This window comes from Varroa destructor, unplaced genomic scaffold, assembly GCF_002443255.2.
Source record: "Varroa destructor unplaced genomic scaffold, Vdes_3.0 BEIS01000006.1, whole genome shotgun sequence".
In the NCBI taxonomy this organism is placed as follows: domain Eukaryota; kingdom Metazoa; phylum Arthropoda; class Arachnida; order Mesostigmata; family Varroidae; genus Varroa; species Varroa destructor.
Window position 1 is genome coordinate 23,969,588 of NW_019211459.1, and position 14,533 is coordinate 23,984,120.

The 14,533-nt window shown below is 39.8% G+C and overlaps 1 protein-coding gene across 3 annotated transcripts in view; it reads left to right on the forward strand.

Annotated features, from left to right (window-relative positions):
- The window catches only part of LOC111252791 (uncharacterized), a 35,596-nt gene extending 24,833 nt beyond the window's left edge, over nucleotides 1-10,763 (forward strand). For all 3 annotated transcript variants that reach the window (XM_022811239.2, XM_022811240.2, XM_022811241.2), the window contains 8 exons: nucleotides 988-1,131; nucleotides 1,431-1,569; nucleotides 2,407-2,713; nucleotides 3,209-3,421; nucleotides 3,705-4,286; nucleotides 5,201-5,606; nucleotides 5,837-6,054; nucleotides 6,266-10,763. In XM_022811239.2, coding sequence (XP_022666974.1) covers nucleotides 988-1,131; nucleotides 1,431-1,569; nucleotides 2,407-2,713; nucleotides 3,209-3,421; nucleotides 3,705-4,286; nucleotides 5,201-5,606; nucleotides 5,837-6,054; nucleotides 6,266-6,481 — 2,225 coding nt within the window. In that variant the 3' untranslated portion in view covers nucleotides 6,482-10,763. The remainder of the gene's footprint in view (nucleotides 1-987; nucleotides 1,132-1,430; nucleotides 1,570-2,406; nucleotides 2,714-3,208; nucleotides 3,422-3,704; nucleotides 4,287-5,200; nucleotides 5,607-5,836; nucleotides 6,055-6,265) is intronic.
- The last annotated feature ends 3,770 nt before the right edge of the window (nucleotides 10,764-14,533 follow it).

A 14,533-nucleotide genomic window follows, 5' to 3' on the forward strand; every position in this document is an offset into this window, starting at 1 on the left:
GATAAGTAAAGCACGTCTATGATACATTGATTCGTTAAACTGCATTTTTAGTGCGCCAAGATATGTATTAGAACGAAGATCCTCGAACTTGAGATGTTGATGACAGATCGAGGTCCACTCCACGCCGTACGAATTCGGTTGCCGTCTACTACCATATTTGCTAGTTCACGTGCAGCAGATGTTGGCCTTGTTCCATACGATAGATATAATCATAACGAGCACGAATCGTTACTTGAGCATTTCCACTTGAAGCAAGTACGCATAGGCCCACGTCATAAGCCTGCGACTGATTGGTCGTAAGAGCGAAAAACAGCTTTTTCTAACTCTGATGCGTTGCATATGCAATTGATGTTACCGGACACAGAAATCGTTCGTTGCCGCTTGTTCCTCTCGCAGTTCTCTCGTACGATGAGGACTCGATAGCGGAGCAGGATGACTTTATCAGCAACTATCCCCATTCGAAGGTCGCTCAGAGCGATTTCGAGGAAACTTGGGTGCCCTTGAGCTTGAACATGCCACTTCCAAATTTACCAAGCCATTTTCAAATAGTCCTCTCCCCTGTAGAATTCATCACTTATTCTGGATTTGTTTTGGCAGCATTGTGATATTAATAAGAAACAATTGGAAACAACGGATACCCAGCACACCTATCCTTGGAGCCCTAAGGAACAGTTCTTTTGTTGATGGTTCGTATTACTTGGCCATTAGCAGACGATAAGTTTGGAAAAGGGAGCAATGGAAGCAATGGCAAAAGCTTGTAGCTTTTCAAGAGCAGACAGGATAAAAAACACGTGGCTAGGCAAAAACTTAATCACAATATAAAAACGCGGTAATGAGCGTAAACGACCATTAGATTTGTAACGACTTAGTTCCATTGAACGTCAATAGTCCGACCAACTGTCACCTGTAAATTTCACTAATCGTAGTTTTTTGCAATGCTATCCTATTGTTGTTTTGGGGGTTCGACTCTTCTCTCGCATTGTTTAGCTCCAGTTGCCTCAATACTCGCGGAAAGATTTTCCCCTCGAACAGTGACGTTCTGTGGGGCAGCCATCGCTTGTGCGGGCATGAGTCTCAGTTCTCAAGCAAAGACTCTAACTCATCTCTACTTTTCATATGGGATGCTTATGGGTAAGTTAGCAAAAACATGCATTTACGTTACTTTGTTGGCATATTCCTTTTTCTTGATCGTTCCCTGTTCCGAATTTAAATCACGCGTAACAAAAGCATTGGGGACGGTGTTTAAGCTCCGAACTACTGAATGGTTTAACCTCTCATTAGCGTTTCAAAGTAATAAAACTTAAGCCAATAATCGTCTTGGTTAAGTACCCGTTTACATCATTTTTGTCATGTAGTAATTATGCGCAGTTCGAAATAACAGCTTATGATGGTAGTAGCAATAATCTAAACGTGTACCCATACATTTGCAGGACTGGCGTGTGTTTTCACCTTTACGCCTGGAGTGATTATGATCGCCAAGTATTTCGATCGAAGGAGAGGTCTCGCCAACGGACTGGGAATGGCAGGAAACTCTCTTGGCGGTATCTTCATGCCCATTATAGCCGACCAGTAAGTGGATCAATGCAGAATACTCGCATCACGTATCTTAAGTACCCACTTTTTTGGTATAGCAAACAGTATAACAAATACACCGGTGTGCCGAAGGTCAGATTCATAACAAGCAACGTTATGCATAGCCATCGCGCTACCAGTACAGTGAACCTCGAAGATCTTGCTAAGCATCTTGCAGCCACCAGTCGGCTGTAGATAAATAATTATAAAAAAAAAAAATATATATATATATATATATTGCTTGCGGCTGTTACACGAAACAAGACATAGTTATGCGGGCTCAACAAAGCCAAATTAGAAATAGTAAAACGCATATCAGAATACGTACGTATATTACCTTATATATACCATATAATTATGTAAGTACGGAAACGGTGTTACAATAGTACACAACTCCTGTGATAGATTGAGTAGAAATATAGGGAATAGAGTTGCATATAAAATATCGTAAAGCTTCTTGGCTTGATAAACTTAAAGGTGTTTGCGAACGCGGACCGCAGCAACAACCGCATAAAAAATGAGTGGAAAAATTGCCAGTTTCATGCAAAAAATCGTACTCAAAACTCAAACTATTGTGTATAAACGAACATGAACGCTTTAATACACACTTTAATAAACGCTGTCATAGATATGTTTGCGAACTCGAAGCTCACCAGATCTCTGACTTCATGTGTACTACCACCCGGAAAGGACATAACTTCGAGTAGATGCAGTGCTATCAAGCGACATGTATCCCTGCTATTTTGCTTATGTTAGTTAGAGTTATGTTAGTTTCACGTGTCGATAATCCCTTTTGGCCTATGTTTTTCATTTGTGTCAATAAAAATATTGCAGTTTACTTTCGGAATATTCGTTACACGGCGGGCTACTAATTATGGGTGGGATTCTCTTGAATGCGGCGGTTGGAGCGATGCTTTGGCGACCCGTAGAATCCACGACAGCGTACGTCGCCGCACTGAAACGGCAAAGTCGCGTTATGTCGACAGGTCCACGTTTTCCGCAAACGTCACAGGGAGTTCCCAACACCGGACCAATTCCTTCTCTAAGTGCGCGAACGCCCTCGTCCACCGCTGATACCGCAACTACGCCACTTATGTTTGATGTAAGGGAGCAAGAGTACGTTAATGGAGTACTTCCAGAGGTTGGTAATCAATCAGCCACGCGATTCTAAATGTGAGGTGTACATAAAGTGATATCATCTAACCGGGAAAATGCGGCGTTATTATTGTTGATGTTTGATATAAGTGGAACAGCTTATGAGACACACCAATACATGATGTAACCTGAATCGATCACTTTAGAAATATGATGCAAGCGAAAATTAAGGGCAATAAGGATTCTCCGGAGCTAATAAAATTCTGTAAAGGATGGTTTGGAATGGCGATAAACGAAGTAAAGGTTTTTAATTAAAGAAGGCAGCGACCCTCAAAATCAGGTACTTAATAAGGAATCGAAATTACATAGAATGTAATGCATGATTGTTTCTTATCAGTAGAAGCGTTGTAAATTTTTTTCGGCAATATGTCTTACACCTGACGGAAACAGTTCGATACGAATACACACCAACAAAAATTTCTATAATTAAGATAGATCACTAGTTATATTGATTGATGGCCATGACCTAATTGCATTTCAGGAAGCCCCTAGTGATTTCGTTCTATCACTAGCTAGCGCACCGCCGCAACCCAGTACTCAGCCAACGGAACTTTCTGTGACGCCTTTGGCTCCAGCATCATCGGTGAGCCCGGTTCCGATATCAACGGCTTCAGCGCCACCCTATTTGCCTCCAGTCAGTTCCTCAACTAGTGTTCCAGACATCTCCGTACCGTGTGTACAGTCGACCTTCGAGGTAAAATACACAGATTTTGAATGGAGTATAAAATAGTTTCTCACTGTCTTTCCACTTGAGCGCCTTTCAGCTCGGTGCTCGTTATTATTGATTTGCACCCCTTGTACGTGGTTTGCACCATTTACTATGGGCTAGGTTGCCACATAACTTAAGCCACATTCTGAAAACACAAATATCGATTAACAATAAAATTGTAAAAAATAATTTATAGAGCTTGGAACACATTTACTGTCCTAACAAGCCAAATGTTCACTGTAATCTCAAGACCTCTTTTCGTGTGCAGGTACAGTCTCAACCATCGACAAGCCCCCCACCATTGCCGTTAAGCACTGCGAGTCAACGCAAAAAAGAGCAAAGAGTAAAGGAACACAATCGTCCGCTTGAGACTCAGCAGAGCCTCGACCATCAGTCGATTTTTTCACAGAGTACAGCGTCGCTGTCGTCATTCGTCTACTTGTCGACGTTCCATTTAGGCCCGTCGTACGGCACCGTTGAGGATATCACCAACCTCGACTACGACGACGAAGATGAAGCTGACGGAGAACTTTACGGACTAACTGCGGACTCCGCGAGCGACGACGATTCTGAGGAAGAGGAGGATTATGATGTCTACGAGACTGTGAGAGCCCGGAGTGACCTCAGGATCGATATAACAGGCTTGCTGGCAGCGAGCGGAGGGGTTTCAACAGCTGGCACAGGTACCGTACATGTTGAAGCTGGAAGTGCAGCCGGTGGTGAAGTTAAAACTAACGCCGATGGACCTGCTGCTCCGGTCCAAGGAGCCAAGGGACTCGAGGTCATACTTCAACCGAAAAAAGCGGTTACGCCGACGCTCGAAAACGTGGCGACTGCGGCAATGGAACAAGTAAGTAGTGGAGATTTTTTTTCTTTCTTGGTCTATGCTTGCGACTAGTCATATGTACAGAAGTAAATTATTGTCCAGTATGGAAGACCTACAAAAATGCTAAACATGGCTTAGCGTTATTGGCTTATATTATGGAATGGAGGAGTCGTGCTGGTTTATGTTCGGAGCTCCACGTAGAAACACTTCATTTCATATTGGGAGGCCAGCCATTTGAAGCAATACCTAACTGAGACAGTATCAACAGACGTATACTCAAAACATGTATTTTCGGGAGGTGGGGCGAGGGTCCATGTACCTGCTGCTAATACCTGCTGGTTTACCAAACATGGCTGAGGCTTGCTTACCAAAAAAATGACACTTCGCCTTGACGTTAAGGTATAAAAACTTTGCCTTCCTTGCTGATTAGCTTTGCATACGACTTCTATAATATATACTAAACTACTAAATAGACATGAGTTGATGAAAGTTCCATAAAAAAGAAAATAGTTACCATTAATCATGAACAGGAACAATATGCGTTCACAACACAGGATACGGATGACTCTTGTGTCTACTATGTGTGTCTGTAAGGTGTCTTTAAAGAAATGTACATCTATCTATGATCTGTATAATCGGTGCGGATTGTCTGTATAATCGTCCACATTTGTTGATTAGTTATCAACAACTTTTATACCACAACCGACGTATAGTTGAGCCTGGGTTGTTTAAACAGTCTCATTATTTCAAATTATATCAACCTTTATGATAAGTATTCAAACCGTCAGAGCTCTAAGATCTCATAACCTTAACTTATAACAGTTATCGTGAAATAGCTATGCCGCCAATAATCATTACTATATTGTAGATACATCTTTTAGGTTTATTTGATTCCGTGGACAAGGATAGTGATTTTAGCTCCTTTTTATTTTCCGCAGGTAAATGAGGTACCTATAGTGCTAACTGACGGATCACAAGCTCGTTCGGCTAGTCGGCGAAAGCAGCTAACAATTGATAGAACAAATTCTACGAACGTTTCAATAAAACCTGCTACTGGCGATGGCATAACGCTTGCACGTGGCGGCAGCGTTGCGAAAACCCGAAACCGCCCGCCCCCCTCGGCGCGTCTCAATCGACCTGGAGGCCACAGTGGCGGAAACAAGTACTTGGACTTTTCGTTCTTCCACTCGAGCGTCTTCTATGTTATGATGGTCCCTTTGTTCCTGCATAATATCGGCTACCCTACCATTCAAATGTATACGCCGCTGTATGCCCGATCGCTCGGCTTTTCCACGTCTGACTCTGCCCGTTGTCTTTCCTTCCTTGCGTTTGCCGACGTTGTCGGTTAGTATCATATACATACTGTAGAGTTTGTTAAACCCTCTAAACGTCAATTTCAGCATTTTCCAATAACCATCTCTATTATTATACTACTATATTTCTCTTTCCGAAACACCCTCCCAAATTGGAAATATAATCGTAACCTCTTTGAGATAGGATCTGCCATTCCGTAGTGGGGAGCATATTCATTAGCTTATCTTGTTCGGCTTTTTCGTGGGCGTGTCTTCTTCCAGGCCGTATCGGTTGTGCGTGGTTGTCAGATTTGCATCTGTGCAAACGGAAGTACTTTTATATGGCTGGCATGTTCCTCTCGGGTCTCGTGGCTTACTTCATGCCGTTAACCAAAACCTACGTCCAATTACTACTTTGCACCTCCGGTTTTGGCCTCGCGTCCGGAGCCTATATCGGTTTAACCGTTGCACTGTTCGCTGATGCATTTGGCAATGAAATGGTTTGTATCATGAACGAAACTTCCAGTTTACGAAAAATCGTCTCGTATAGCTATTTATTAACTGTGGATGACCTTTATGACACTTTCAACAAATTGCAATTCCTATGGGCTTAAATCCAGCCGTATTGTTTCCCTTTCGCTTCTTTTCTAGTTTATGCTAGATGCTTATATTTTTCCAATTTGCTTTGTTTTCCTTCCACTATTTCTAAAGGTGGCAAAAGCACACTCCATGGCGACGATGTGCACGGGTATCGCAGGCCTAGCTGGTGGCCCATTTATCGGCTATGTGCTTGAGAAGACTAACAGTTTCTTCGTCTGTTACGCGATCCTGGGCAGTTGTCAGATCCTGGGCGGACTCGTCTACCTTTTAGAGCCTTGGGCCGCCCAGATCGAAGCCAACAAACAACGTACCCATCAGTGGGTTTGAACCACCAAATTTAAGCGGTCTATAGCTAGCGTAAAAAGTTGGGAACCACCCAGATTGACGAAGACACCAGCCTCGGATAATCCGATGTAGGCACTGGGTTAGGACGTGCTACTATTTGACCCATTCACTTACTACGAGAAGCCGGATTTTAGCCTATTTGGAACGAACGTAAGAAGCCCCGACAGGAGTTTCCGTTAAGCCCAACAGTGCGGCCAAAAATGCATCGTTCAAAAGAAGCAGTCTGGTAGAGCCTTTTAAATGGGGACAAAAACCTCAACTATCAAAAGTGTTGCAAGTCGACGACGTACACAAGAGGTCAATAATGATCTACATCCATCTACTAATGCCGTAATTTCACTCAGACACGAATACAAATAATAAAAAAAACACAGACCGATGACGCACACACCAAATAGCTCTGTTTAACGGCAAAAGAAGCAACTGATTGATGAGAATCTGTGACATTGGCCGATTGCAACATGTAGACGGGGCACATTCAGTTCACGTATTATACATATGTTCAAAGAAAGGGACACAAACCTATAGTGCGATCGCCTCTCTGTCCTCATTTTTGTATATAATGAAAGCGAAAAACCATAAACGACCAGTAACTTTTTCCTGTATACTGCATGCATAGAGTTAGAGAATGGATTTTCAAATAGGCGCTACAAACGGACGGAGGAGTCACAAATGTCAACGAGGACTCGAAGTTACCCACAGTGAACGCTGAAGCAACATAAAATAGAAAGAAGTCTGCATCGCGATTTAGAAGATGCACAAAAAAGTAGTGGAAACAGACCTCATCATATTATGAGCATATTATATGGGGATTAATACTTCCGGCAGTTATGAGTTGATGTAGCTCGATAAAACGTATGCGATTGTCGTTAGGTGCAGCTAAGGTGGCAACGAAGTTCTCGCTGCCTGAGTTAGAATTGGAGGCTGTTACCTAAACAATAGATAATATAATAAATACACAAAAACGAACTGTAGGACAAGTAATCATCAACCAAGGCCAGACTTGTCTCCGGATTTTGTGTTTTCAAAATACCTATTGTCATTACCCTACCTGCATGAGGAATTATCTTGACACAGGGCTTCGATGCCAGATGCCAAGCTCATACTTATTATGAACTAAGTAAATTTTGTAGGCTTCCGTTCTTACGTTTCCATGGGGTCAACATAACGTTACCTACGTAATAGCTTTTGAGCAGTGAAAGCTGTCGAACTCCCAGAATTAAGATAAAAGGTGATTTAAATGATAGATATGGAACCATATGGAAAAATACACGACGTGAAACGGGAACAGTCATTGAATGAATAAGATAGTGGAGTTGAGTAAATGTCGAGGCCGACGAGGGGCCTGAGTTTCATTGGACGTTACCTAGGGACATAAAACAGCTAAGCGCTAGTAAACGCCGAACTGGCGCTTCCATTGTACTATTTTCGTACGTTGAAGTTGGATGATGCATCGGACAGATGACCTATAATGAATACAACACAAAAAACGACCGCAACAAATACCGGTGACGTCATCCTATAGTCGACAGTAACAAAATAAAATGATATTTAATATTTAATCAATAACAAAATATACCTAGAAATATTATAATTAATAGTAGTACTCTATAGCGTTCATCTATGGAGCAATCATAAATAAATACTAATTATATATATATATATATATATATATATATATATATATATATATATATATACAGGTAATTGTAATAGTAATAACTTTGCTCTAGAGAGAAAAATAATAAAAATTAAAATGTCTACAAAATTATCGTTTTAGTATAATCTAGCAACAATTACATGGTGGCGAAATGAACCTGCCCGAACATCACTAATGGTGAGTGGCACTAATAATTACAATGGAATTGTTACGTCGGTTGCGGCTTTTGACGTCTTAGGGAGGATTGTGCAATAAAAGACTTGAGGTTTCATTAGAAATAATGTAGGCAGAAGAACAGAGCAAAAAATACAAAAGGAACGTGCTTCAAGCACTAAAGTACTACATATGCTCGTCTCTTTACATACCCTAAATCACTTTACTAATCAATAGACATCTACCCATACATCAGTTGAATACGAGCGTCGAGTTTGAACTATCTACAGCCGTTTTCTGCACGTAGACGGCTAGGAAACCCAAAATATACCCAAAATACCCATTACTTTTAACGATAATTAACTGCTAGACATGATAGGAACAGGTATTGTCCTCCGGATTAATCGTGCTTCGTTTGAAAAATTATCGGTAATGATAATAGTAACAATATTACTAGCCTGAATTAGAATACAACAAGTAGTATATAGAAAATATTGTAATATATATTCTCTGGGGATCTACCCTTCGACAAATAAATGTATTTCTATCTAACTCATATAGATATTTTAACAAACGGACAGACACGAAAATAATTTTATTTCTAAAAACTCTGAAAACCCGCGCAGTGACCGCATTAATAATATGCGACATAATTCCATTTATTTATAGTGGAATATTCGGCTGAAGGTTGATTGATTTGTACTTTTCGGTCTACGATGAAATTTAATATTTACACAACTAGTAATATTCCATTTGTGACAGAGACGATAAATACATTACGTGAGGTGATATAATGGTAATGGACACGCTATAGAGATAGAAATTAGAACAATTAGGCGCTGATGACGGCATTTTCTCGACGCTTCTATATCACATAATGGCCAATTTCGCATCAACCCTCTACCTCTTTCACGTGCCTAGTCGTTCAAATGGGCCTGGAGGATCTCCTGTCGTGAGAAGACTGTTGATTGACAACTAGCGACTAACTTCGTCCTACATTTGCAAATAAAACACAGGGTTTTGTTATGTGACATAATGTATTCGCCCTAAATGGCCAAATTGTCCCGGCTGTATCAAGCATTATATTCGTATTATTAAGCAATATAAGCGTATTATTAAGCATTCATTAACTTCACTTTGATCCTCTACTGTTACTGTGAAACTCCGAGTTTCTTATAATTGTCGCCCTTTACATTTGCTTATGGTCGCAGACTCTTCTTACTAAGTTCTTATTATCCTTCTTCCGAACAAACAACGTCAAATTACTCAAAAGCTTTTGACTAATTATTATGATATTGTACACTTAATTTAGTATGGCCTATTTTTTCATTCGGGCCCATTATCACGAAACGGCTTTCTGCTTTCAATTGTGCATGTCACCCACATTGTGAAACATCTATGTAATGCTGTATAAACCTGAGCATTATCATTATACAAAAAGGCTAGATTGTCAGCAAACATAATATTTTTCCATAGTTCAGCAGGTATATTTTATTTTAACAAAATGAACGCTTTGTTTATCCGCAGATTTCTCAGATGTCTGTACATTTCTGAAGCCATTCAGGGAGAGATGCGAGGAAATTCACCTTTAGCCGACCACATATGAGAGGCATCTAAACAAGAGACTAGTCTTTTGAGCAGGCCGAGAACATTAATTGAAATCTATTTAAATGAATGCACCGAGTTAACGAAAGAAGATCATTAGATAAAAAAAAATATATATATATATATATATATAGAGAGAGAGAGAGAGAGAGAGAGAGATTGACCTGGTCAAAAATATAGTAGTCGACAAATAAACGTTAGTTTTCGCTGAACGAGCTTTATTGCTGGAGACAGAATCGTTTCGGCATTAACTCGATACCCAGTTGCCCATGGACCATCTAACTGTGGACAGGTACTAAAAGCGAGAATGTAATGAAATAGCCGAAACATTTCTACGACGCGAGAGCGTATTCGCACATGGGTTATAGAAGACGAAATTAACGAGAAGAAATATGATAAAACGTAAAAGCGTTGTGGAGAAAGAAAAATCATTGATACAGAGCAGTGAGAATAATACTATAGAAAAAAAACAGATTAAACAAAAAAGATATATATATACATGAAGATACAAAAGCAAAATAGATATACTATCTTATGTACGTTGTTTGTACAACACAGAGCAAAAGCATGTTGTTTATATTAGCCGATGTTCAATGATCAATCGCATTACGGGCTAATATAATAGATAGCACGTTACGACGACAATAATGATCATGTAATAAGTAAATGAACCACAAGCCACAACAGCGGAAACGAGATCACACGAAAAAAAGAAGCACAAAAGTACCTATGTGACTCAAAAAAAAATTGATGAAAAAAATGTAATAATTACAGTATACGATAAATGAGGATAATTAATAAATATAATACGATAACAACAGCAATCGCTAGTTGTTGTAATTCCTGTATTGGTGTCGTTACTTAGATCAGCTAGATTAGATGGGTATACAGGCAGTAACTGCGTTTCGTGTTTGGACCTCATCGCGAACGTTTCGATCAGTCCGGGTCTGCGCCTTCAAACGCAAAAACCTGTTCCAAATGCGGTAACAGCATACCTATTCCGATAGAGTGTAAATGCATACGAAGCACAGAAGTACAGATCCAGCTGCCCTGCTAGGTTTGGAGGACGAAGACTATATACCAGCTTTCAAATATCTGTAGTAATGAGATCATTTATCACTCCTTGATCCATTGCTTGACGTTTAAAAATAGGATGATTTATTTCAAAAATATACCAATTAAATGTGCGACTCACCTCATTTTAACAGCTAAACCAGCTTTGCCCATATGGAGGCCTGCCACACGCCTCGTTGTCTGGCTTTCAGTTCTAATATGTTTGTTCAGACTAGCTATAGACACATAACGCTGTGAATCAAAGCATTCCTTCTACAAATAAGAATTGTAGAATAGAACGGATCTTGCACACACAAAAATCAATACAGACCCACTAGCGTCAGCAGTGAATATAGATCCGTTTAAACCCTAGGCTAAATGCGCTGGCTCTCTATGCTTGCTTACAGCTAATTAGGTATGCCCATAGGAGGAAATAGGGTAATTGCAAAACATAAACTCACCTACGATTTCAATATATTTTCGGCTTTCGAAAACAGGATATTATGACGCGTGAATTGATTTCAATTAGCTTTGATTTTAAGCTACAGTGTCTTCATTCAGATTATAGAAAAAAAAATTAAAATCACTTTCTTTTTAACAAACGGATGAATAATTTAGACATGATGAAATTTTATTACAATCTGTGAGGGGTGCCGAACTGGATCGACTCTGGTGCTTCCTACAGCGAATCAGTCCTGCCCTACTGTCGCACACATGACGCAACCAACTTCTACAGTATCTTGAGTGAGTTGTCGCATTCGGTAACGAGCAGAAGCTGGGCTATTACGATCACCACCAAGTGACCACCTTTAACTTTTCTTCGTGTCTCCCGCATTATGTAGAAGCGCTAAAACTTGCCAAAGGATTTTTCCCTGTTTGAGATCACGCTTGCTATAACACATTTGCCACTCTGTCCTAGAAATCGTAGGTAACTCCAGGATATTCTGAAGGTCATATACAGGTGCTTCTGTAACTTGGACAGCACAGAAACAAAATGCTATCTAATGATATGGGCGACATGCATCGTCTACGTTAAAAAGCTTTAACTTAAAAAAACTTTTTAACTTCACATGTTCATGGTTAAACGAAGCTGATTACATATTTTCGAATTCGTGCACGAGTGATTGTGCTTGTAAGAAGTTAGGGCAATCTTTGTTGTAAGTTTTGTCTTGCTTCGCCACCACACCCAGCATAAGTATAGAGCTAATTTCATGAGTGCAAAAAAAAATGTTAAACAATGTATGTATACCTATGACCACTTGCGTAGTCAATAATGATTAATCGTGTTTGTCCGTTTTGAACAAAAACATATTTACTACAATTTTGATCGGTCAAGGTTAAATCGACTTCGCGAAATCGATGTTCCGTTTGAAGCATTTGCTTCAGATTGGACTTTTCATTACATTAGAAGAAGGAAAACTCACCATTATCGTGTCTGGTATTGTATGAGACAGTCAGCTGCGTATAAAATAGTGCCGATGACGTGCATTAAGATACGATCATTGATAGCGGCGAAAATTGGTTCGTCACGAATTAAATCATCCCATTTCAGATGACGCTACAGCGCTCGCTAACGTTTTTCAACCGAGTCTCGCCAGACGTTTTTGCCTATCTGGCCAGTGCCATATTTCGATTAACGCGCATCAGTTCACTACCATTTATGCAATAAACCATATTTTTCTGGGTAGCAAGCCTTATCGAGGTTAATAGTATGCTTTTTTTTCGGAAAAATATCGATCGTTTCCTTCTAAATCGGAGCAATATTCCTTTGTACAGCAGTGATTCTTCCCGGCATCAAGGGTATATAGTTTTATATTAAAAACAAGGAATTCAAAGCTTTCTTGCCGTCACGGATTATTGTAGGATATCTGGCTATATCGAATCATCTTATTTGTCACTTAGAAAAATGTTGGTCAGAAAATAGTGCCTTTAACGTAAATTCTAAGTTAAGTTTTTCAAAGGAACGGCCCACTTCGCTTAGAATATTTCCTTAGCTATAATTATTATTAATATCACTGCAAATAATCACTCTGATTTCAAAGAATCGTAATATTCTGTAACTTGATGGGTGTGTTTACGAACTTATACAGAACAGCATTTTTTCGTCCTCTTCTTTGTTGAAGGCCAGTTACATTTGCAATTGATATGAACGGGTTTGGCTTTTAAACCGGAAGAAACTGATCAATAGACTATTCCAGAGAATTTACGCACAACAGGAGACAAACATATTTGGTCCCATGCTTGGCCTTTATGCTGCTCTCATGGGCATTACGGTATAACGGAAATAACATAAATGTCTGCTAACATTCGAAACACACTTCTTACTAAATGACATTTATCGCTTAACTTGAAAATGCAGCGCAGGCCGGCCATTATTAGGCTTTCTACATCTTGGATGCATAACGTACGTGCTATACTGAAGAATGACATATTTGAGACTTTTCGCATTTAAAGAGTAACTCTGCAACTGTCAAAAAATAGTACGCTAGCACTTATCAATATTCTAACATTGAACCGAACTCGGGTTATCTTGAGTATGCAGCAAAAGAGAACAGCCGTTTCGCCCATTTCTCGCAATTATGCGTCTATCCAGGTACTAAACATGTGAAATATATTGAAATAATAAAACGAAAAACCTGATTATTCGGTTCTATGAGCAAAATATACTTGATAGCCTATCCTTTCAGTGTCCTTTTTACGTACATATGTTGTTATAATCATCTGTCTACCGATAAATAGCTCCCACGGCGCATTAATTCAATATACCATATGTTATGAAAGTCGTATATATGCTGTCTAAAGCCGATGCAATCAAAATATTTTTTGGTATCATCATTTCCTCAATTCTCTCAAGAGTCGAGAAACAGGTGGTCTTCTATCCTGTCCTGAGAAGAGAACGTTAATTCGCAATGTAAATATCAATCACAAAAGCGATTGTTTTTGTGCGCATGTTCCTAAGAATGATCGTCTACTAGTCAGAGAAAAGAATCTCCCGTCATTGATCGTACTCCGAGTATAGTGTGCGGTAATAGTGGTAATTACACAAACAGAGAAAAAAGGCAAAACAATCTTGGTAGAAGTTTGCCTGCGCGTTATGTGACTTATCGTAGGACTGGGAATGGCTAAACTATCTAAATCAAGAGTGTCATTCTAACAGTAGGATTCCTATGGTATATCACTTCCGGTGGTCGATTCTTGCTAACTTGGATTAACGTAAGACTGGTTTCTGGAGAATCTGGCCATATTCTAAAAACTCACATGGCCGCCGAAGGGTCCAGATTTGAACCCATTGGATTACTGTGTTTGATGCGTTATGCAGCGGAAATCCAAGTTTCGACACCACGCTTTGAGTTCGCCCACGCGTCCTATGGAAAAGGTGCATTTGCAAAAGGAACGCTTGAAAAGTCTAAGTTGCTTAAATTTTGAATCGAAGTTGTATTTGCGAGAATGGTGATTATATCAAATAAGTATGCCTGCTAAGAATTATATTTTTAGAAAATTGCAAAAACATTTGTCGAAATCGTTCTTCTTTAGACACGACCTGGAAGACACGGACGAGCCTG